We start from the raw sequence: 24768 nt of genomic DNA, 5'->3' as shown, positions 1-24768 counted from the left end.
GTCCGTCAGCTCCTGGCAGAAGAGACTGCCTGTCCCAAACACCAGTGTCTGAGGAAATGTAAGGGCTCTGTATTTTGGTAAAGTGAAACTATTGCACCCGTGCTGTAACAAGTTCATGCAGTAGTAAAACAGTTATTTCAGCCTTTAGAAAGGTAGGAGGGGGGCTGTAGGAGAAGGTTTTCTTCGCAATGGTCATTTCATTACAAAAGTGAGGAGGAGAAAGTAAGTTGCAATTATTCTTCACCAGCTAACACCAGCTTCCTGAAATCAAGGCGCCAGCTTTAGGACCAGCTTGGGCACAGAGCTGGGTTCACTTCAGCCTTAATTAGTTTCTTTAGTTTTCTGACTAATGTACGCAGAGGGAGAAATTAAATTAACTTTCCCTCCAGAACCCTGCTCCTTCTCTCGGCCCTTCTTGCCTGGTGCTATCCAAAGTCATCTTTATGGGCCACGGGTGGCTGGAGTTGTCAGAACTCACCCGCCGCAGTAATGCAGAGATCAGCCCAACAGTGCTGTGCAACACCTGAAAAAACGTTGACTAAGACTACCCTTCAGGCCTAGGTGAGGGTTTCTAGCTGCCCTTTCCACAGGCACCTGAGCATAGCAAATGTTACTAGTTGCAACCCAAACTTGCCACACAGTATTCGAAAATCACAAGATACTTGGGATGAAGTTGTATTCAATAAAGTAATTTCTGTCCCTTTCCAGTGCTGAGTTCTCCCTGCTTGCTTTTCTGTGCCTCATGTATACACCTAAACCTTCCGTAGCCTGCAAATTTTGTTGACAATTGCACTAACCTTAGCATGCCTGGCAGCCCACCACCTTGTTTCTCCCTTCCAGATAACTCCTCCTTCACCATACAAACGCTCTCCTCTCCCAGATCAAGACCTAACTTTGTGTGACACCTCAGCAAACTCTTTGCCAAATTCCCAAAAGACTGCCAAAGCCTCCTGGCGGAGTGGGGAGAGGAAAGCATAGTTCCTTTCCCCCAAAACAAAGCAAGTTTTGCCAAGGACAGGTAAGTATGTCAGAAGATTTATCTGAGACAAAAGCTGTTTTGCCTTTTGTCCTAGGTAGTCGCATGGGAATTTTTATCTTCAAAAATATATTACACACAAAGATCAAGGCTCAGATTAATGGGTTTTCTTGGCTTAGACTATTTCTTCCTCGCTTTCTGCTTTAATATTATTCTGAATAGATAAAATGGTTGGAGCTGCGATATATATATGTTCCCATTTGAGTTCAAATGGTATCACTAGACCAGCTGTCTCAGATGACAGAGAAGAGGATGGAAAATGATAATTAGATTCCTCCACATATTTGGTTCTTAGGAGGTAATTGCAGTTCTCCAAGTCATCGCATACCAGCCCAGTTATATAATCCTGTTTTGTTTGTTAAACTTGTTTGAGAGCATTCGACTTGAGCTTGCTTTCTTAGTCATCTGTATCACGCCCAGAGAAAGCAGCTTTTGAAATGTACACACACTCTCAAAGAGATGCAATATATGATATTAATGGGAGATCAAGGGAGGGAAGGAGTAACATCTTTTTGTCTCTCAGCAGGGGGATGGGCATGAAGTCAGTCACAGGAGTAAGAGAAATGAGGAGAATGAAATCCAGACAGTTTGTATATGGTTGGTTTGTCCAGGGAATCTTCTCCTCCAGCACCCTTGCTTCACTGCCCCTCATCTAAATCCTACAACAAGAAGCCTCTGATTTCACAGTTGCAAGAATGGTCTTGGCCAGTGCCAAAATCGGTTTCCCCTTTCTCAGCAAATAATACAAGGTATGACAAAACTTACAAGCTTAAAGGGAAGATCATAATATTAGAACACAATTAAGGCATAAAAAGTTAGGCATCTCCTCCTGGCTACTGTACCTGTCTCTCCATTAGGGAGGCAGAAAGTAACAACTCCTTTGCTCAATACTGAAATCTAGTAGAGGTTTGCAAAATTTGTAAAGCTTTAAATAGAAGACATCATAGAAGCAAATAATGTTTCCTTCTAGTGGGATAGGGAAAAGCACTCAAGGAAGAGGATGGTGGGAAAATAACTTTGTCGCAATCGGACAGCAACTTGATTCTTTCAATGAAAACTCACAAGCCTCCTTTATCCTTACTTGGAAAGAAACAAAGCCTGCTTTCATCCTTTACAAAAATTCAGATCAAGAAAGTTTAAAATGCATGTTCGTTCATACCAGCCAGACAGGTGGTCAAATTTGCCTTCATGATGAAGTTAATGAACCTTAGGTCTGTATATGAAAGAATTATTTTTTTCTGATGAATTGTATGTACTTAGAATGACCTTAACTATCCTTCAAATGCTTAGCAACATTACAAAGTGTATTGGTCCTCACTAATGGCTAACAACTTGGAATCCAAACAGGTGTTTCCCCAGCTTCCTAGATTTTCTTGCACTTTGGGCACTCATCTGTTATGCATTCCCTGATTGGACATATGTACCTGAAGTTGTTGCATAATTTACCCTGCTAACAAGCAAAAGAGAAAAACTGGCTTTAAGGGAAAAAGGCCCAGGCAGTGGGCATGCCATTTGCTTTCTGGTATTTGCAAAACAAACATTGCTCACTACATTCAAAATATTACACATAGGTCATTCTCCTCTGGTCTGGCACTTGGGTCACTTTTTTTTTTAATCAAATCTAACCGTGTTATCACTGTAGCTCCAGTACAGTCCATGCAAATATTGAAACAGATTCTCAACCTACTCTCAGACATACCAGAATTAGGACTTAAAGCATCTAACAACAACAAAAGATCTGCTTCCTATTCTTTTCCCTGCTTTCGTACATACATAACTTCTGCTGTGCTTACAAGTCTGGTAACAGTACCATAAGTTAATATTCCGACTTCTTGCTATACTAACAGCTTTTTTTCTTAGGGAGGAAGACACAGACAGCAACAGTTTTTTCAGCAATAGATTGCAAAAGGTATTCCATGGAAGGCAGGCACATCCTTTCCCTACCCATGAATTTTCAACATACAATCTTAGAATATAAAAAAAGTTCATGAAAAAAAGTTCCCATGGGTATATGTATGCACCACTGGCTTAATCTGAATTGGGAACACACCGTTGGAGTGACTCTGCTCATATTCACCACTTACAACATTGTGGTTCACAGCACAGAGGTTTCACAATACAAGTTGTTGCACCCAAAAGACATCCAAACTGGAAGATGCATTGCTAACACACACTCCAAACACAGTAATGGCCAGTTCATGAACTAGACAAGCAGACAGAAGTAAAACCTCTGAAATGAGTATAATGTGGGAAGTGAGCTACTCATCCTGGGAGGATGCACTGATTGTTAAGGTAGATATCGTATGCATCTGCTTTCTGGGGTTCATCTTCTGTGCTTCTGAAAATCCTTCATATATAGAAACACTTGGGTCTCTAGCTACCCAGCTGTCCTGTTCTGCTAGTGATCAAGGTAATAAATAGTGAAATCTAACGTTCAATCAACAGGGCTTTTCTTATAATGGATGTCAGTATATGCAGCAGCTTCTAACTTACCTTGTGGCACTTCCCTACCCCCCAAACTTAAAAGACACGCATGCAGAGTTCACTTTGAATCTGATAATTACTTGTGGGGAATAATGAAGAAAAGACCCTCCATTCAATAAATTCACTCTGTTTTCAGTGCCACTATTACAGCAGGTCACCTGTATCAATATTCCTGGTGCTTTGCTGTACTTCCGTCTTCAAAAAAGAAGACAATTGTGCTGCACTCGGAGAAAAACAACCACACCATTGCTACTCATGTGCTTGGGGTATGCAGGATGTCTTCCCCTGTAGTTGACAGCTAAGGTTAAACAAATCAGTATAGTTCAGCTAGGTCTCACCAGGAACAATACCCTGTCTTTCCAGAATGCTGCCAGGCCCTTCAACAAAAACAGCCCAAGGAGCCCTAGCTGGCTCTTCCCAATATACTGTCAATCCGTGGATAGCTTTTGCAAAGAGGTATTTGGAAAAGAAGACTGATGCAGAGTCACTGCGTGAGTCTGTCACGTCAAACATTTACTCACCAGGAGCCAAACTCCAAATATGTCACTCGTTTGTTTTTCTTTCCAAATGATATTTTCCTGAAACTCCTTTTTTAAAGCTGACATCTGTTCCTTCATTGGATTGCATTACATGAAATGCCTGTGTATTTACCAATCAGTCACACATGGACAGCTTATGAAGTTTTCCAGGCAGAAGACAAAGGCTTTGAAAAAAAAAACCACAAAGGGGAAGTAACATAGTGGTATTTGCAATACATATTACCTTTTCTCTCTTTTTTTTTTTTAAATAAATTTTCACTTGCAGTATGTTCAGATCATAACTGTAATCAGGTTTCTTAATGCTCTTTGGTTTGGCCTTTGAACACCTATATTTCCTGTTAGAGTATATCTCAAGATAATAAATCAGCTGTTCTGCTTTTTTTTCCTTTTCAATAATATTTGTGACTGAAAGATTCCGTTTATTCTGATGACAACTAGTCAATTAAGTTTTAAAAAAAATCCCAACCAAACCATTTTGACCATAACTTCCCCTTCAAAATAATTTATGAAGCAGTACCTCTTGGCCTTTTATTTACATAAATTATACAACAACTATAGTTTTTTTTAGACAATGAGATGAGTCTGTATTTAGTACTTCAATCATTGTTCTCAGCGTTGGAAAAGTCTCTGATACTGACGGTAGGCTCTTGTAAGCAGGTGAAATACTGAAAGAGGAGAAAACAAAGAAAAATTGTCTTTTGCTGAGTTTTATGATTTACCTGGAAGTTAACACATTAGCTTTTACTTCTCCATCCAATTCTCCCAAAAATTTGGGAACTGAAGAATCTGTTTCCTACAACCAGTTCTTGCTTCTCATGACTCCCCACTCACTTTACAGAATGAAAATAATGACTACTTAAAAAAGCCTTCAGAAGGGGCTGAAGTTAAAGCAAAATTTTATTGCTCTAAGTCTTCAAGCCTTATTTACCTTACTCACTATTATTATTCTACCATAGACAAATTAGCCGCTTCCGTTAATCACCTTGATGTTACAAGTTCTTTAGGCTGTGGTTCTACAGATACTTTTCTCTTGCTTCATCAAGCAACGCTAACTTCAGCATCTTCTCCACTCTGGCTCATTCCTCACCCATTATTTATCTCTCATTTGAGCCAGCAGTATTATTGGTGGGACTCTGCTACAACACGGTCTCAGTTAAAAAAATTAGTTTGGGTTTTGGCAAGGTTATTTTTAACACAAATGATTTCTCTGCTATGGATCCCCACAAATTTCCACAGTACACAGAAGGGTTAGAAACAAATAGGTAGAGTTGAAAAGGCTTAAGCTAACTTTGCTCCCAAGAGAGGAATTCCCTTGGCAAATTCCTTTGGTAAAGATATATCTTAAAGGAAAAAAAAGAAAGACATGAGCAGAGGATTAAGAAGTAAGCTGAGTATGTAAATCTGGATATTTACAGTTAAAAATTGTGGGTTCCATAAATATTTTATATTTCCAAGACAACCAAGTCACGGTATTTGTGCAGACTACTTTTAATAAAAGCCACAACGTGCTACACTAGTTTAAAAATGTCACTCTAAGAAATGCTGAATATGACTGCATTTACATGTAGATTTTTAGCCTAATAAAGATGTCCTTGAGTCTTCTTAATAGCCTTCTTCATTTAGGAAGAGATTTTAGAATCTAATGAAATTTGCCAGGCTGAGAACCACTGATAATGAAGTTAAACAACACTAATCAGTATAAGATACTAATCGCTAACAACTGCTGCAGAGTTCCTCAGGATCTCAGAATAACTCAGGTTGCACCAGACCTCCGGAGGTCTGTGATCTTACACTCTGCTCAAAGCAAGGTCAACTGTAAAGTCAAACCAGGGTTTCAGGCCTTTATCCTGTCAGGTCCTGAAAATCTGCAAGGAAGGAGCCTGCACAGCCTCTCTGGGCAGCCTGCTGTGCTGTTTGATAACCCTCAGGGTGAAAAAACTATGCTAAGTATGAGCCTTGTGTCAACTCATGTTGCCTTATACCCTCCCACTGCCCAGCTCTATTTTTGAAATACTCACAGGAGCTACAAAGCTGCTCTTAGGTTAAAGCCTTCTCTTCTCCAGGCTCCCGTTAAAGGGACATGCTCCAGTCTCCTGACCATCTTGGTGGCTTGCTACTGAATTTGCTTCAGTTTATCATAGTCTTTATGGCAGCTGCCCCTAAACTGGATGCAGTAATCTAGGTATGGTCTGAAGTGCTGAGTAACCCCCTAAATCCGATTACCCAAACAGCTTTTTACTCGTCTATCTGTCCATAATGTAACATCTTGTGCAGCTGTGGGAGTCCTTGCTGCAGTAAAAATAAACAGCATCAACTGCTGTCTTTACATCCCAAAATCTAGTCATTTTATCACAGAAAGCAAACATCTTGGGTCATGCAACATTTGCTAAACCCACATTGACTGTCCCCAGTCACCTCCTCCATATACCCTGAAATGTATTCCTAGAGGACTCACTTCATGACTTTCCCAAATACCAAAATAGTTTCCCTGGGTTGTCCTTCTGGCCTTGAAGATGGATGCAAGACTTCCTTTCCTGCAGTCACTAAGAACGTTCCCTGATGTACAACCTTTCAGAGATTACAGACGGCCCTTGTAAGGGCATCAGCCAGTTCTCTCAGGACCCTTTAAAGTCTATTGATCCTGACTTGAAGGATCCTATAACTGACTTTGTCTCTAGCCCAGTTCTTAATTTTGTATGGAGAATAACCATTAAGGGACACAAATGCACCAGATTAATAATATTGATGAGGAATTAACATGTTTTGTATTAAAAAATAAACTAATATGAAAATCAAAACTTTTAAATGTTACACAAAAATTACACAATTATACTAAGTAATAAACCTGTATATTCAAAACTTCAATATATTATGAAATACATGTTCTCCAAATTAAAATAGCACTAAAGAGTAAGTAATGACTCAAAATATATAGCTTGAAGAGATCTATAATAATGGAAAAAAATCCCTCACCAACCAAGTTAAAATTTTCCTCTGCTTTGTTCACTCAATCACCAGATTTACTAATGATTTTTAAAAAAGCAATAAAAAGGCAGATTTGACAACTGGACCAAAGAAAGAAAATAGTAACCCATTTAATTTTCTCAGAGGACAACACTCACATAACTAAATGCTGGTAGTCTGTTGGACTAGAAATACACTACTGTGCATCTAAGTTCAAATCTTGTCTTATCAATTCCTAAACCGTGCTAAAGAACACTGAATCATACTCAACTAATAATTTCTAAGTAACACTTTTCATAACAGTTTAAATTTTACACAAAGTCTTGAATGTTTGATTTTCCCATCCCCGATCAACAAAAAGACTTACCTTTTTAGATTCATCCAGCTCCTTGCTATTTTGCTAAAAGCTTCAGACCCTGGTGCTGTCATTGCTTCAAAATCAACCAGCTGAAAAGGCAACAAAATAAAAAAGATCTTAAGAAATTATTGAAACTGAAATTCTCCACTTTTAGGAAATTAATCCTCCAATATTCTTAACATATAAATTCAACTTTGAAAACATATCCCTTCCTTTTGTGACAACATCCAGTTATCCATTTTTTTATCTCTTAACAGGATGTTTATAGTAATGAGTCAGTATCAGAAAATATTGTATTCAGTCCTTTGTTACAATGTCCAAATAAAAGGGTGACAGTTCTCATTTCTACATACTGTCTTCTGCAAATTATTGTATCACCTGATAGGTAGATTTATATTGGACTTCTTAGACGTTCTGTATTACTTCTTTCCACAGTGGGTCTTCAGACAAATTTGACTACAGATTGCCAAGAACTGTGTGCAACTTTGCCTGAATTCAAGGAGGGGTTCTGAGAAAATGCTGCCTGTATTCTTGGTAAGAAACAAGTATGCTTACTGTGCCCAGAATACTTCATCACTCTTTACCAGTGTGGAAGTCAGCATGCGTGCCAGGCACTAAAACACTCTGTGGGTTTGCACATCCCACCACAACCAATACTGAAAGATACAAGGGCTGTGGCTACTAACTGCCTTACACTATCAGGACTCTTGACTACTGAGCATCTTTGTTTTCACAACAATTTTATAATGCATGCTATCATAAGCTTGGGACTAGAAATGCCCTTCTAAGCAATCTGGCAAAAAAAACCCAAACAACCCAAAAATAAAAATCGCTGTTTCATTCAACTGGGGAAAACAATTTGCTTCAATTGGTGAAAACTTTTCTAAAACATATGGTTTGTTCCAACTCAGGTATTCTGTTTCAGGGAAAACCCCTCAAAATGTGTCCCCAAAGCTTCCTGTTAAATCAGAAATCCTGCTTTTTAGTAATCCTGAAACTGTGTTTGCCTGTATAAAAATCAGTCAACAAAATATACTGCACTGTTAAAGTCTTACAAAGATGCATAAGAAAACCCATATGAGTCTTTTGGCTTAGCTTGAACTCCCACAGAATGGTGACATACCAGCTTAATGGCATACCAAAAAGAAAGCTTTCTTGCTACTAGGCAAGTGCAGTTTGCTCTTAAAAGCTACTGGGAGTTCATTGTACTGAAAGGACAAACTTCATTGTTTTCAGAGCTTTCTAGAACAAAAGAGAAAGTTGCTCTTCTGTTATCTATGCAGAATATTTTCTACAACAGCTTTGATTCTCACTGGAATTTCACTGATTCTTTTTCCAATACATTGAAGAGGGTTGCTGTCACTCCTTTCTTACTGAAAAGGTACCACAGCTAACAGATCAACAGTTAATAAAGGGTTTCCCTTTCATTATTGGTATAATGCTGAAATGTAGTCACTTAAAACCTAGGACTTATTTTAAATTCAACAGAATATTGAGGGAAAGGAGAAATCAAGAGAAGTTGCAAATCTATTTCTACTTACCAAGCCCTAAATGCTCTAGAATACTTTGAGAGCAAACATGGAAAGTTTCTGCTGGATGCCAGAAGAGCCATTAATTCTGCCCAAGGATTCTCTGAATCCTTCTTAAAAGAAAGCTGGAAAGACCAGCGCAGCACACTAGAAATGCTTCAGTTACAAATATGGAATTACTATGGAACAAAACCTGCTACAATATGACTAACAGAATTATTGTACATACTACCTCTATACCTCACTTGCTGCCAGAACAGCAATGAAATTTTCAAAACTCTCAGGCTGCAAGACCTCATAGTTTACTGAAGACATGTTAGCTGTATACAAGTGTGCAACTTCTCATTATTCTACAGCTCCTTCCTCACATTTACAAGTATTACTTCCTCCATTGAAGCCAAACTACTGTTATTTTCATACTTGCCTTGCCTTTAGGGATTTTTCCTGCTACTTCTTTTCCACTTGCCATTAGTGCTCCCATGACCACTGAATAAGCTATCACACTATGAAAAACAAAAAGAAAAAAAAAACCAAACCAAATAAAGTCTTTCCATAATGCTATTTTAAACCACTAACAGAATATAGTATTGTTTTTCACAGAACACTAGTAAAAATTACTGTTCTAGTTATAAGCAGAAACAAGAATCAAACACTTGAAAGGTGAAAACACTTATTTTCCAACACCACTGACATGAAGTTATGATGCTATGGAGTTTAACTATTGAAGAGCACCGTTCCTGAACAGAATCATAATTTAAGGCTTACAAATTCTTACAGACTCCAGGGAGCTTAAAAGAAAGCAAACTCTTGTTCCCAAGAAGCTTAACTGTGGCCCAGAAGAGTTGCAGCAGAACTAGAGGCATTGTAAAGCTGTCCAATTACTATCAAATTTAATTAACTCAGAATTTCTGTTAATTTTTACACTGAGAAAAAGGCAAAGTCTGATTATAAAAATGAAGTCTCAGGATGTATTAAATTTTGTTTTCCACTGAACTGTGTTTAATAATAAGCTTAAGATCTTTAAGTGCTTTGTGGAACGGAGATTCATGGTAATCTTAGATGGAGCCAAGCATGAATTCAACTAGAATTTAGGTTCAAGAGACCTTTGAAATACAGGGTTTCATGTGATGTCCCTAACAGTTGCAGTAACTAAATAAAATAATATTGACGTTATCTTAAAGTATATTTAAATCTTAAATACATGTTTCAGTGAAGTTTCTTGAATGAAGCTAGAGTGGTTAACATAATATGCATTAGGAACTCAAACAGTACAGCTTTTAAATTGACACTCTTCAATCCGTAAGCTGAAGGCTCTAAAGAGACAACTCATCAGCTATAAATAGTTACAATCAGCAATTATAATCTAGCTTTTAAAACAGTACTAAGTCAGTATCCATTGTCATGGCAGCACAAAATGAGACTGTGCAGGACACACAGCTCAACCTAGAGCTTTTTTAGCTTTTCTATATTAAAAATACTGCAACTCATTTTACACCATCGCATCCAATACAGGCATGACAATCACTAACCTAGATCCTCTTGAAAGTGGCATTAAGTTATAGAAGTAATAAACTAAGGACAGGATCAAGTTGCAAACAGCATCTACTTCCTAAGCAAGAGAAAAAAAAAAAAAGTGAGTTAAAGATAATTTAATAGCCAGGTAGTATCATATAAAGGAGATAAAGGAGCACATTATTGGAAAGTCTTACGATATTGTCATTAGAAGTTTATTAAAAGAGCCATTTCAAATGTGAGAAATGTCAAGCTGAGAAGTAGAAGTCTGATTAACAGATGTTTAAGCAAATTATTTTGTTATATCTTTAAATTTTAAGTGAAACATAGTTCATCTACTCCGTGTTAAAAGATGAAAAATTAGAAGCAAACACTCATAGTCAGGTTCTCTTTGCAATATGAATCAACACAAACTAGTGCTTCTTATGACCTTGTGTTAGTTCTCCTCTTGATGTGTATCTGCCATAAGCCAAATCCTAAGCACTGCTTATGAAGTTAGTCAAGGGGATGGGACAGTCCTTTTTTCTGTAGTGTCTAGTGATAGGACTAGGGGTAAGGGACAAAAGCTGGAACACAAAAAGTTCCATTTAAACACAAGGAGAAACTTCTTTGCTGTTCAGGTGAGGGGGTCCTGGCACAGGCTGCCCAGGGAGAGTGTGGAGTCTCCTTCTCTGGAGGTTTCCAAACCCTCCTGGACATGTTCCTGTGTGACCTGATCTAGGTGGACCTGCTTTATCAGGGGAGTTGGACTGGATAATCCCTAGAGGTCCCTTCTAACCCCTACCATTCTGTGATTTTGTGAAACAGTTAACACAGACCCATGAGAAAACATCAAGAAAATAAGAAGGGGAAAAAAGAAAACAAACAAACAAAAACCTAATGCACGGATATTGAGACTGTGTCCAGACTATCTCTGTTACTGCAGCAAATCATAGCAAATTTTAATGTAACAAATTGAATTACGGCATCTTATTATGGTATTTGTCATAACTGTGTTGAAGTAATAAAAATGACTACCTACTTAAGATCTCTGTCAAAAATTACTAGAACAGTTTCTGTTAAACAAAAGGTATAAAAACATAACAGAATCTTATCAAGGAATATTTTCCACTAAAACAGTCTTACCCCCAGTTCTGCAGACAGAATTAGAATTTTTCCTTTAGCTGTTAGGTCCTTATATAGTGCATCTATTTCTGCATGATACAGCTGTGTTCTCTCTTCTGTTGTCTGAGTTTCTACTGAAAATAGTATGTTCCCCACTCTATCAAGCAGGTGAAAGAAAAAAGACAGTTTTTGAACAGAACTTGATACATAATGTAATATCCAGTGTAAATTACATATGTACTACAGTTAAATATCACATCATAACCTTTTTGCTATAATTTTTCCTTAAGCAGAAGATTATGTGCATTTCCCCTCTTTTAGTTAAAAATAATGCCAAAATTTTTAAAATATATAAGTCGCTGAATGAAGAACATTTGGACATGTTATAAGTTTGCCTGAAACAATGTCCTCAAATGTGCAAATTATTTACAAAAATGCCACTAGTGAAAACCAAAACCCACTTTACTCCAGGAGAAATTACATCTGTGATTAATTGTTAATGCTTCACCATCCCTTAATCTATCTGAACCCCTGAAAATGGCAAACATACTTATCTCCCGTTATGGTAATTGTGAATCCATCATATTCTTTCCCTTGGTCTTTGAGGCTGGGGACTTTTGTGTTCACAGTAAACCCATCTCTTGTTTTACTGTTAAACTGCTTTCAAAAGGAAAAAAAAGTTAGAGTGAACAGAGGCCTAGCTATTGTTTTGAAACACTTAAATGGTGCAGAATTGAAGACAGACAAATTAAGAAAACAGGAGAAAGTTGTACAGATCTCTCCCCAAGTTGCACGTTGATAGTAACCTCCTGGTGTAACAATGGGAAATGCAAAAATGGCAATTTGAGAGCCCGTTTTACGTTTAGATTAAGACGTGGCTGCACTAATCTAAGTGTGGATTCAAGAACACAGCTCATGACAATAGCTTCTTAACTGTCATCCAGTTCAAATGAAAGTTTATCCTCATCAGAAAGAAAAATATGACAAAGTTAAAATAATGTAGCTTTGTAAGATTCTTAAAGTGCAATACTATAGCCAACTCATTGTATAAACTAGGCAAAACTGTATTTAAGCAAAGTCAAAAATCCCTGCTTTTGACATACAACATTCCCCAGCTACCCGAATAACCAAACTACACTGATCTTAGCAGACATTCATTTTATGCAGGCACTATTAACAACTATTTTGCAACAGTGTTGAATAAATTACTTGAGCAATTATTTAAGATAGAACTTTTGATTCAGGAGGTTTTGTTTAAAGAGACTCTGCATTTATTTTAAAGAAACCAATACAAATGCCTCTAATGAGAAACAGCATTGCACTTCAATACAATTCAGAACATGATACAGGAGACTGAAATCAGAGCTAAATATACAGGTTATAAAAACCAGGAAGAATATTTGCTGCCAGTTGAGACATTTATTTTTATCTAAGTCACATATAGTCCACTATGTTTATATATTTTTATCATCCTCTTGGAGGAACTTAACACTTTTAGGTCCACTAATAGCACTTTTTCTGGCCTAGAATTCACCCACCAGTAGTCAGGTTATCTACAGGGCCCTATTTGCATATTTGTGTGTCAGTAGGCAACTTACTATCATCTTAAGTTTAAAATTCTGAAACTTGACTGTCTCTTCACCCAAATATCTACTACTTCTTCATCACAAGTTTTTGTTTAAGTTCAAGGCCAAGAACAACAGGATATGTGAAGGACCTCCAAAATTGTAGTGTGTTCTTTGAAGACATTTATATTAGTACTGCATATTAAAAACACCATGGAAAAGTTTAGTGCTTGAGTCATGTAGCTTCTGTACAGATGTCTACAGTACACAAGTGAGTGCTACTACTGTTAACAAATCCAAACCCAGACAGTCTATTAGCAGCAGCAATATATCTTCAAAGAGCTCTGTTCTAAAGCAATTCATCAGCTTTTCTTAGATATGGAATTGCAACGTGGACATATACAATAACAAACAAATGAGTTAGTCTTTATTTACAGTGATTGCTTCTTCCCAAATGTTATTCTACTGTAAATAAAATCCAGTCCAATTCTTTAAAAAAGAAATACTTTGTAACGGTGCTTCCCCAAACCCAAATACTTAAATGCTGCTCATCCTTGATTAATTTGAGGCAGAGGGGGAAGACCTTTTACTTAAGCCCAGGTGAACCCTTATTACTTAAATTGAGGTAAGGCCACAAATAATTTTGCATGCCACATAACCAAAGCATTTCTACAAAGACCACCACCAGCACCACTAGTTTCCCCAGTCCTTCTCTGACAGTCTTCCAAAGCACAAGAATATAAACCAACATTTCATTTTGGATTAGCTGTCAGTCACTAAGGGTAACTATTCACTGTTTCCCCGTGCCAGCCCTACCACCTACTGACCTGTACCAATAAACATAAGGTAAAGAAAGCTTCCATGTTCCTAATCTTTCAGACATGCATTCTCAATTTTTTCCTTCATAATGTATAGGCCTACTGTGAGCCCATTATGGTGGATCTGACCGTACACCCTTGCAGGTCCTAAGGCCAGCTTCAAAGAATTACATATCATACATCAGTAGATATCAAAGGGAAGGCCATACCCTACGTATCCAGTTTTTAAATAGCATGAGTTTGTGTGTCCAGTTATTCATTTTAAGCTTATATACAATGGTTATATTCTGAGGAACTGTACACACGTCCCAGAATGTATTTTAATATTTTTATCATATTTTGAAGTTTTTCTTTAATTTACCTTCATTATGGGAAGAAGATCTTCTACTTTATGCACCTTTTCCAAAGCTTCTCGAACCTCTAGTAGTCCTTTTGGATTATTGGCACTGGGAAAATAAAAAAGGAATCAAAATGGCTGAACACATGTAGCAATTCTGGATATCCATCTACCTTTAACCTAATGGAACAAAGTTTTGAAGGTTTAGTTATTTCTTCTGAAAATGAGTTCCTTCAGACTTGGCCATATGCTCTCCTGTTCTTCAAAAAGCAATTTCCTCCTATATCAGCTCGGCTTATTTTTGTTAGCTGAAAAACCTCAAACATTAGGTTTATTTTATTCATTTGCCGTAGGCCACTCTAAAGCATTCAGCGGTGTTTGGCTGAGAGGCTGTGGGCATGGGGAGGCTGGTGAGGAAAGATGGAAGAATAGAATTAGTGTTAAACTATTCTTCTCAAAATATAAGCATCTGTGTAGCCTCAAAAATATGTGAATACTACAGACGTAGGCACAGCTGGAGAGTGAATTGTTTGAATGATAGTTCGAATCTGTTGAACTAATGTTCTAATATTTATTAGTTAGTTTAAGAGCAGATTTTAAAAATCATAGCAGAAATTGCTCAGGTTTAATGTCAAATGCTTCTTGTTTTGCTTTGAAGAAACTTTCTCCTAATAGAAGATAGACTTCCCAATTACTACAGAACTTATATGTCGTCAAAACTACCATACGTTTTCTAAAACCTAAGTGTTTTCAACTGTTTTAAGGGATATTTAGGTAGCATAATGCGAATGAAAAACAGAACTTGGTATTTACTAATTGTTACCAGACCAAAGAAAAAATAGAAGGTTTAAAGCTAGAAGAGTTTCTTAATTGACATTGTCAGAATACTGTTGCCCCAAGTAAGCCACAAGTTTGAAAGAGATGCCAAGATCAATTTTCAGATTACATTGAGTTGCATTTTTTCATTCAAGATTCTACAAATGTCTTCTGTTCCATGACAAAGTCTACCAACCTATAAACACAACAGGTAGTAAAGCTACTCTGTTCCCTTAAAACTACTTGTCAAACCACAGTTTCAGTTAAAATTACCTTCCATATCTTCTCTTTTTTTCCTCACTCCTACTACCTAATAAATGAATCTCAATATTCAGAGAAACTGTACTCTACCAGGAGGAAACCCAACAACTTTAATAAATCATATATTTAGAATTAATTGAGACTCCCTCTTGCCAAAACTGTGGGTACAAATTCAACACCATTACTAGTTTCTATGTATACTGCAATTCACAATGTTTTTTCCTATTTAAGTTTCTTTATCTGGCAACGAATACAGTTTTGCATTTCTGATAGGAAACAAGACAACAATAAATACTAAGAAAACTAGACCTTACTGAAGTGAAAATATTCCTTCCCAAAATGAAGATTGTGTAAATTTCAAATCAGTATTACCAGGTAAGTGAAGTAGGGAAAAAAAAAAGTTAGTAGTTTACCCATGGTAAACAAGGATCCTGTCTTTGATGAAATGAAGAATTTTCTCAAAATATTCCAGGTACCGCATGTTAATGACCTGTCCCCTACAAAGAAAATAAAAGGTTTTTTAAAGCTTTGGTTTTCAATATACCATTCCTGGGCTGAGAAAAAAAATATTACTCATTAATATTTGACAGAATTTTATCCACAAATCTTTTGTAAGTTAAAGGAATGACCTAGAGGTTTGCCTGAAGTGGTGAATTGCCCATCCTCTATTTTGAGTATAGAGTCCACAGTGAAATCGCAAAAGCTCATGTATTGTTAGCATTTTGTTCTCTGATAAAACTACATTTCATGCCTGTTTCCACATTTTGATTGTGTCCATGTCCAGTAAACCTTATCTATAAGATAAGTTTGTACAAGGATATCATCTTAGACAGTTATTTATACTCATAGCTATTGCAGAAGTAGGAGAGAATTCTCAGTCTGCACACTGATTTACTTTGAGAACCAACACTCTCCAGTTCGCATATTTACCTATATATGCTGATATGCTCTGACAGTCTACATATGTTTTTCTTTATTCATCTACGTCCTTCTATATTGAATAATTTTGCTTTGACTCCTAAAAGTTACAAGTAGCAACTGAAAGGATCAAAAAGGTGGTGGTTTTTCCCCTTGGACTACTAAGGAAAAAAAAAAAACCAAACATTAAAAACATGGTAGAAACCTGCTAGGATTATAACCACTCATAGGAAAAATTACATACCATTATTGCATTTGTAGGAGTCCTCCTTCTTCTCCCAGTCTACAAAACAAGATTTTATAAAGCAAACGTTATCGCTCTCTGAGGAAGCAAAACCACTGTCAATCACAGGAAGGTGTGTACACCTAGCTTTTTTCCATTCTAAGTGATTTTTGGCAGCTTAAGTACCTGTCTAATGTCTCACTCAGCCTCACGCTTTAATAACCCTAGTCTCAAAATAGCAGCAGAATTGGTCTTTTAAAAAATGAACAGGTTTAGAACACATTTACATATCTCTACATAGGAAAGGGAGGTAGGGAAAGCAGAAGGATAAAGACAAATCTGTATAACGTTATTTGCCCTTGTTGTACGTCCCATCATTTTCCATCTGTATTAAAATAGTATCTGTACAACAGGCAGAAGCCATCTAGAAACACTAGGACCAAGAAAGGCTTTTGGTGGGTGGTCAGAAGTGATTTTTTGTTTACTCCCACTCTTTCTCCTTGTTTAATAAACACTACCACCAAGAATTCAAAGTAGAGGTGTTCCAGAGAGTATCTTCATTTCTTGGTAAAAATATTAGGCAGTGCAGTTATGTTTAGCCGATTCCAAATCCTTGCTTTGCCTACGAAAATAACTTAAGTTTCCAAAAACATTTCTGCACTTTAAATGAAACTCAGTAGCTCTTTACCATTTAAGCCATAAAGAAGATAAGCCAAAGTCACACTTGTCTATAGACCAACGAAGAAGTAGTGACAGCTGATGTATCTGCATCTTGAGAACATTAAGATTCAGCAATCTATTGAACACAGCTCAGTGTAAGATGTTTCTTATATAACTTTTAACAAAAGCTTTCCAGACTGACTCAAAACAAAGAATGTTTTTGTTTTCTCACAATCGCTAAACATTTTGCCACTCTGGAAAAGAATCTGTAATTCAGCAATCACTGAATGCTAGTGCCTCTAGCCTAAGACACATTTGACAGGAGTCACTGAACAACATGGACTTCAAATGCAAAGAATTCTCAGTAAAGAAGACAGTTATGTTAACAGATGCCTAATCCAAATGTTTTTGCACACAGAAATTACTGATACACAATTCATAGCAAACAAAATCCAGAGACACCTTGAGTTCAGCATGTCTAGATCCTTTACAAATACTCAGAGAAGACCCAAATGCTACTGTTAAATTTCTTATTTGTCTGAACAGCTTATGTCTTTGTATACTGAATAACCATGAGGCTGCCGTTTCTCAGCCTAAACAATGTTACACCTGGTTTTCAGGTAGCCATGCTATAGAAAAAATTCAGCCTTAGTCATTCAGTTACAAGAATAACTTTCAAATCATAAGCCAAATATACAGCAATATATGCCTTCCTGAAAATAGTCAAAGGACCATAAAGTGATCTCAGTTATCAGTGAAAAGGTGTTAGCTCTGCAGCCTATTAACATCTTTAATCAGTAGCTGTTTTACAGTTGAGTAATGCAAGATTATGCATATCTGCATGATCCATTAGTATAATCCATTAAGAGTAAATTGTCCTTTAGAAATCATAATGGACTAGAACATGCTTCAGAAGAAAAAGAAAATCAATTTAAACCCCCAAACTATTACCAGTTAATACATTAATTTATTTTATCTTGCATCTCACATGAAATCATCAGGAGGGAATCCAAAAGCAGAAAAAAAACTTCTTTGGAAAGCTAACCAACACAAGCAGCTATTTCTTGAGATGCAGAATGATTGAACAAATATAGGCTTTGAGTATCAAAAAGGATGCAATCACCATCCAGTACTGAAGTATGGTCAACATTTAGGCTGCTTCAAGTCTATTATTAATTCCAAATTAGTTGCCAAATCAGTTTTCAGAAAACCACTACTGAGCTATCAAGAGCATGACCAAAATGCTGATGACATCCCAAAAGTCAAGACTGAGCTAAATACAAAGTGGTTAGAATTAGGTTCCCAGTGAGCCTACTATTCTGAATGTTTGTCAAGCTTGTTTTAGATTTCTGTTCAATAACCAAAACAGCAAGTCAAAAGTTTTGCTAGTATTCTCTAATGAGAAGAAAATAATTAAAGTACTTTGGCCAGTGAAAAACAGAATTGCTGACAAAGAGGTCCCGTACAGGGACACATTTCCCCAGATTAAATATTCAATGTTACTTTCAGCATGGCAACCAAGTGTTGTTACATGAAAGCCCTTCTGCCAGCAGAGAGCACCTAGAAATTAAGTTTTTACTCTCTTATTTAAAATAAACACAGGAAGAAACAGATGAAGTATGGAACACATTCTTGTCTTGAAGTACAGATGGTTGTAGTTTCTGCTGCGTTGTACACGTGAGAAAATGCAGTAACAGCAAAAAATGGACAGAGCTTGGAGGCCAAGTGTACCACATGAGTAGCAAGAAGATAGATGCCTGAGCGTAAAAGTGTTCAAGAAGCAGCACATCCAGTAAGCCAACTACTCATCTGCATTGCAGTGTTAATACTGCATTGTAACCACTCCTTAAAGCAAGGCAGAGGCTGACAGGGTCCATTCTGTAGAACAGAAGGAAGAGTGTGGACAAATTCTCATTAGCCTCTGTATGTTTCTCTCTGCCTGAAATAATTCTTGACAAGGTTTCGGTTCCCTTCCCTTCCTTCTTGTTCCACATAGCTTCTTAAAAAAGAAAAGAATAGAGATGAAGGCAGAATGACAGATCAAAGACTCAATGCCTCACATAGGGGGCAGAAATAAGATGAAATCTGGCTAAATATTTACTTACACAAACACACTCTGCTCCTGTGATTGACAGTGATGTTGCCACATTGAGTTTCTCACATTTCTACCATTTCATGGAAGGTAGCACTGTCACGACTACAATACAAGTCTTGCAGCATGGGAGAAGATGGAACGTACAACAGTGGTTGAATGTTTTAAATTTTACCTTTGTTGAAAGTGCAACTGTTACCTTTGACAAGTTACTCATCTTGTAATTTTTGCTTTACTTTGTCCTGCTTTGAAAATAACTAAAAGAACCGTGATTTTCCTCTCTATTGTAAATTAATATTAAAGCTAATAAATCAATATTATTTCAGTACTGCTGGCATTATCTTTGAGAAGCAGCATTTGCAAAAATTACTGTGATGTACTTGATCTAGTTTAAGGTAATTTGACAATTAGAGCACATAAAAATATGCATCTTCTGGATCCTAGTTAAATCTCGTATAGTTCAGTTGTACAAGTGAGATTCAGGAAAAAGAGGAAATGTCACAAGGGAAAAATTTTGCACATGCCCCAAATGTTCCATTATAAAATATAAAATGAACATTAAAGCAAAAACTATAAGCACATATGCATTCAATAGTGTAACATGCTGCTTCATGAACAGCTAGTCAGTTTTGGTAAAATCTTTTAGTACATAGGGGAAAGGCTATTTGGTAAAACTCACATACCTGATTAAGTTAATGTGATTATTGAAACCTCTGCTAAGGCTTCGGGCAGGCATTTGGTCCAACCAAAGCACAGGCTGGTCAGGATCTGCTATCCTACAAAGACAAAGGACATTAACACTGGCACACACTTCAGTCCATGTAATATTTTTAACTGAGCTTTGCTCACACAGAGAATAATTTTAGGCAAAAGCTGAAATTCAGAGGTCCCAAAAAAGAACTTTTCATTAAAATGCATGGATGATTTTCATAAGAAAAAAACCCATCTTATAAGCATTTAATGTTGCTTGAGTTCAAAACTGTTAGGTTTTTTTAGCTTATGCTGCAATGTGTCCTATGGTCCTTCACTGCTTTGCCTCAAGCAGAAAATGCTATTCCTAACTCTTTCTGTCTTTTAAAAAAGAAGAAACGTGGAGTCTTTTCAGAAGCGTGCTCTTTGTACCTGAATCATTCTTTTATCACAACTCTTTCTAGTCACAGAGTGGGAGCAAGCACCATTTTCTCCTCTGACTTCAGCCCTTTGGTTAAGTAAAGCATGCATCATTATTCCAAACAACAAAAAGTTTGTTCTCTCTCTTCTTTTACCATTACCTTCGCCACTTCACAGCAATGTCAAACATATCTCTCCACTGCATCAGTCTGGTTTTCCCATTCATCCGAACTTTTGAGTTTGCCCAAGTCCGCTGCACTGCCTGCATTACCTCCAGAGTGGCCAATCCCATTGCTGAGGAGGGGTGAGGAGGAGAGAGGAACACAACAGAAACAGAAAACCAATTGAAGCCAAACACTCTTTTTGTGGCTAAGAAAACTGAAGCAGAGAAGTGATATATTTCTAGGAAAACAATTGCCCATATCAATAAAGTCTGGGAGATCATGATTTCCTCTCCCACATTAGGTCAAGAAACTGCTGACATCATGATTATTTTCATTTCAAACCTTTTGTCTGATTTGAAAGGGACAGAGTATAAACCTAATTTGCAGATAGCAAAAGTATAGCGTTAAATTATCACCACATTGATTCCCCCTATCCCCCAAATTTACAGAGCATTTTCAGTGTACCTCTATGTATTCTTTTATTTGGAAGAAATCCTGGTGTCTCATACTGCATCATGGAACCCAGATGATCAGCTACACATATGAGTTCTTGCACATCAGGCTTATAGCTTTCAAAATTCTGAAATAACACATCCCTTACAGAAGAGAGAAGACATGTATTAGACATCACTTGGCAACAACAGTCCTGAAAGTTGGAAAACACTTTTTTTTTGTCGATAATCAAACATTGTTCCTGTGAGAAATACTCAGAAGCAGTAAAAAGAATACTTCAAAAAAAAAGTTCACCCTGCTGAACATACATTCAGTATCTCAAATGAAATCCTGGTCTTGTTACTTATTACTGTCACAATCAGTATTTCACTTTCAGACTTGTTTATAATAAATGACAGCAAATAAAGTTCACAGTATTACACCACTACATTACACTCACTCTGAGGAACTTCAACACTAAGGAAGAACTGAGGATGTATAGAAATTGGAAGCCTTATTCTGTCACTTTTCTCATAGTTTCTGTAAAAGCTTCTTGTGCTAAAAGGGTCAATTCTATTCCATAGAAACAAAAGTCAGAAATTTTTAACTCAGTTGGCTTTTTACATAGATATACATATAGATATGTATATCTACAGACATATAGATATATAAAAAATATATATATTTACATCTAGAAACTAGTTTGGAGCAGGAGAATTTGCTGTCTTTCATTTAGCTACATATTTTTGAAGCCTGTTCTAATAAATCCCCTGCTTTGAGTGGCATCACCCTTCCTCTGAAGTATTGGTTATCTAAATTACTCTAGGAAATATTTTTCCCCAGTGAAAGCCACCTGCAATTAAAAAAAAAAAGTCAACTACCTGCTAAATTACACCTATAAACAAAATTAAAACCTAGCACACCACAAAAAACTGTAGTAAGGGTGCCACAGAGTGCTAACACTGAGCATCTCAAAGAGCAGTGGATCAGTATGGCCATAGAACATAAAACAACATTATGGGACTATTATTATGTGAAAACAGAAGTGAAGAAAATCAACTTAAGTTTCATTCTTCCTTTTATGAGCTAAACCAACTCCAACTCCTGGGATTTTGAAAAGGATTTACACACTGAGTGGAAATCCACTTTCGTATAGCATTAAACATTTATGCCATTATTATGCCTTGGGATAGCACTTTGACTTTTTAAAGTGAGAAAACGTTTGGAGCAGGCTTTAAAAAAAAAACCAAATTACTCACTTTATATGTGGTTGTAACCCTGGCTGTTCTTCATAATTTTCTATAAGAAAAGGAAGATTTTTGGCCCAGTGGTCTTTGAAATTTCCAGGAAGATCTATATCAATATTATACTCTGTCAGAGGGATATCCAAGTGCGCATGCAAGTATCTAGAATACTCTGGAGGAAAGAAAGAAAATTAAATACTGTTTGCATAAGCAGCCTACTTATTTAATTACATAAAACCAAATACCAAATTATACCTTTGTCAGTTATCCAATATGACTTTAAGGAAAAATTATTCTTAGATAATTTCATTTTGATATTAGCTAATTTCCAAGACAGAAATAGTTGAAATACAACTGAGTATCACAACACCCTTTACCATTGTACAGAAATGTACAATGTATACGTACATGCCCTAGTTTTTAAGTCTATGAACAAATAAGAATTAGTATACATTTCTTTAAACAGATATACTCAACAATGCTCATGAGAATGTACAACCATTTCTCTAAAATGGCTACAACTACAGGCATGCTTGTACTTTTAGGGTTCTCAAAGGACTTAAGGAAAATAAAACCAATTCCAACTTACCTCGGAGGTATTTCACTTTCAGATATTCCGGGCTGGCCTTTTGACCTGGTAGTGGATCATTTAACATAACTTTAGTCTGAGCTTTTATGCCTTCATAAAACTGTCCCATTGCAACATGGCTGAGACCTTTCATGTATTGGCATACTTCATTGTATGGTTCTAGCTGTAGACATCTCTAGGAGATTAAAGGAACAAAACATCCATAAATCAAGAGAAAATGTGTCTTCAAATCTAACCTGTTTGTGCAGAAGATGTCATGAAAAACATTTACTCATCATTAAAATCCACTTCCATCACAACTTTCTTTCAAATGATGCTGAGAACTGAAATTGCTCAGAAAAAACAAATTTCAGCTTCATTAAAGGTAAAAAAAAAAGAACTGTAATTAAAAATAGACTTTTGATCACAATTTAATTGTTATTAAAATAGATCACATTTGCTCTAATGATACTAGCACTACAGAAGTTTCAGTGCTAGTTGAGTGTAGTTAGACAAGACGTAACAATATTAGTAACAAATCATTTTTAGCTAAACATGTATTTCTTCCATCAATATCTTCACTAGTTCATGCATTAGTTCACTTCGTTAGTCAGCTATGTACGTAAATAGCAAATTCATATTTATCATTTAAAAATTACTGCTCTGATTCTTCTAGCAATTACATATCTTCAGAAGAGCATCTTCATCTTAAAAACTGGAATATCTTTTCAATTATACCAGTATCTACAAAATGTGTTATAGGCGGTGAATAAGTAATAATGCACATGAAGTGTTCTCCTTCGGATAAGCACAGAAAAGTATGTAAACATTTCCATATCTTAATTCATTCTTTGTTTTCAGGATACAGACATACAATTTAAACACGTGCCTTTCATGTTCTGTCACAAAATGAGGCTGCTTTCTAATGCCAGTGAAGAGAGATTTTTGTGGAGTTGTCTATGCAAACATTTTCACTTTTACAAGCTCAAGGAATTGCAACATATTTTCTTTTGAAGAAAACCTCGGAATATCTCAGAAAAAAGTAGATCCATGTTGGAACTTTTTATGCTTATTTTAAAATTGCAAAGGAGAATATGTTACTACTTTTGTCAGATGTGAGAAAAAACTTTAGGTTTCGACCCAAACTAAAATATTAGCAAGAACGTAATTATCATTTAAAACAACAAACAAATAACACAGAGAAAACATTTCAACTATAGCTTGGTTTCAGAAATTCATAAAACAGAGAAACTACTTTACTTTTGGCAAAATTCCATTGTTAATTAAAAACCTATGATGTTAAGATAGACTTCACCAAAAAATTGTAGCTCAAATGCACATACACATTCCAAATTAAATCCTTTGACATTTGTCTATTTTTTTGCACTTGTTGAATACTAGTCTTTATTAGGATACTTTAATTTTGTACTTATACTTAGGTCCTGCTTACCTTAAAATTCTTTAGTGCTTCATCTAAGCTACCGTGATGATAAAGCATCATTCCTTTGAGCTGCAACGTCTGAACGTGATTTTGATTTAGCATCAAAGCCTTCTGGAAGCTCTCTGTAGCAGCATCAAAGTTGCCAAGTTCTCTAGGAAAGTGAAGAATACATAAGGCAACAGTGACAATGGAATTACTCACTAAAAGTTGTTTAAATGTGTCCAAAGGGGATATCATTCAAGAGAAACAAAGTACTAATGGATTTTTTTTTTTAACAAAAGCAGTGGTAATAACAAAACAGCTGCAAAAAATTTTTCACTCCCAACAAGTGTGTACTCTAAAATACCAACCCACACGAACCCAAACCTTTGCAATCCCCAGTGGACATGAACCATAAAGAACATATACCTAAGGTATTTCTTCAGAAAGTAAAAGAAACAAAATTCCACCAGAAACATTCTTGGAAAACAATATCTATGACAAGTCTTTTTAAATTCTAAATGTAAACAAGTTCTTTGAAAAACATACTAACTGCTTAAGTGTTGAATATGAAGAAATCATGTGGTGTTTGAAAGCTGAAACTAACTAAAAAC

General features: G+C 36.4%; 1 protein-coding gene across 3 annotated transcripts in view; it reads right to left on the bottom strand.

Annotated features, from left to right (window-relative positions):
• Positions 1–4571: 4571 nt before the first annotated feature.
• TTC13 (tetratricopeptide repeat domain 13) overlaps positions 4572–24768 on the bottom strand; it is a 38476-nt gene continuing 18279 nt past the window's right edge. Inside the window, exons 10-23 of one of the 3 annotated variants that reach the window (XM_010206527.2) lie at positions 24185–24326; positions 22756–22930; positions 22182–22338; positions 20956–21086; positions 20488–20620; positions 19900–19992; positions 15737–15820; positions 14271–14355; positions 12077–12186; positions 11548–11683; positions 10440–10519; positions 9335–9413; positions 7391–7470; positions 4572–4724 (exon numbers count right to left, since the gene is read on the bottom strand). In XM_010206527.2, coding sequence (XP_010204829.2) covers positions 4601–4724; positions 7391–7470; positions 9335–9413; positions 10440–10519; positions 11548–11683; positions 12077–12186; positions 14271–14355; positions 15737–15820; positions 19900–19992; positions 20488–20620; positions 20956–21086; positions 22182–22338; positions 22756–22930; positions 24185–24326 — 1609 coding nt within the window. In that variant the 3' untranslated portion in view covers positions 4572–4600. Of the gene's footprint in view, positions 4725–7390; positions 7471–9334; positions 9414–10439; positions 10520–11547; positions 11684–12076; positions 12187–14270; positions 14356–15736; positions 15821–19899; positions 19993–20487; positions 20621–20955; positions 21087–22181; positions 22339–22755; positions 22931–24184; positions 24327–24768 lie in introns of those variants that run through there. The other 2 variants (XM_061990938.1, XM_061990940.1) reach the window with 2 other exon arrangements.

The sequence above is a fragment of the Colius striatus genome, chromosome 2 (assembly GCF_028858725.1).
Source record: "Colius striatus isolate bColStr4 chromosome 2, bColStr4.1.hap1, whole genome shotgun sequence".
Lineage (NCBI taxonomy): Eukaryota > Metazoa > Chordata > Aves > Coliiformes > Coliidae > Colius > Colius striatus.
The sequence above is the reverse complement of the archived record's forward strand: the minus strand, read 5'-3'. Positions and strand labels throughout refer to the sequence as shown.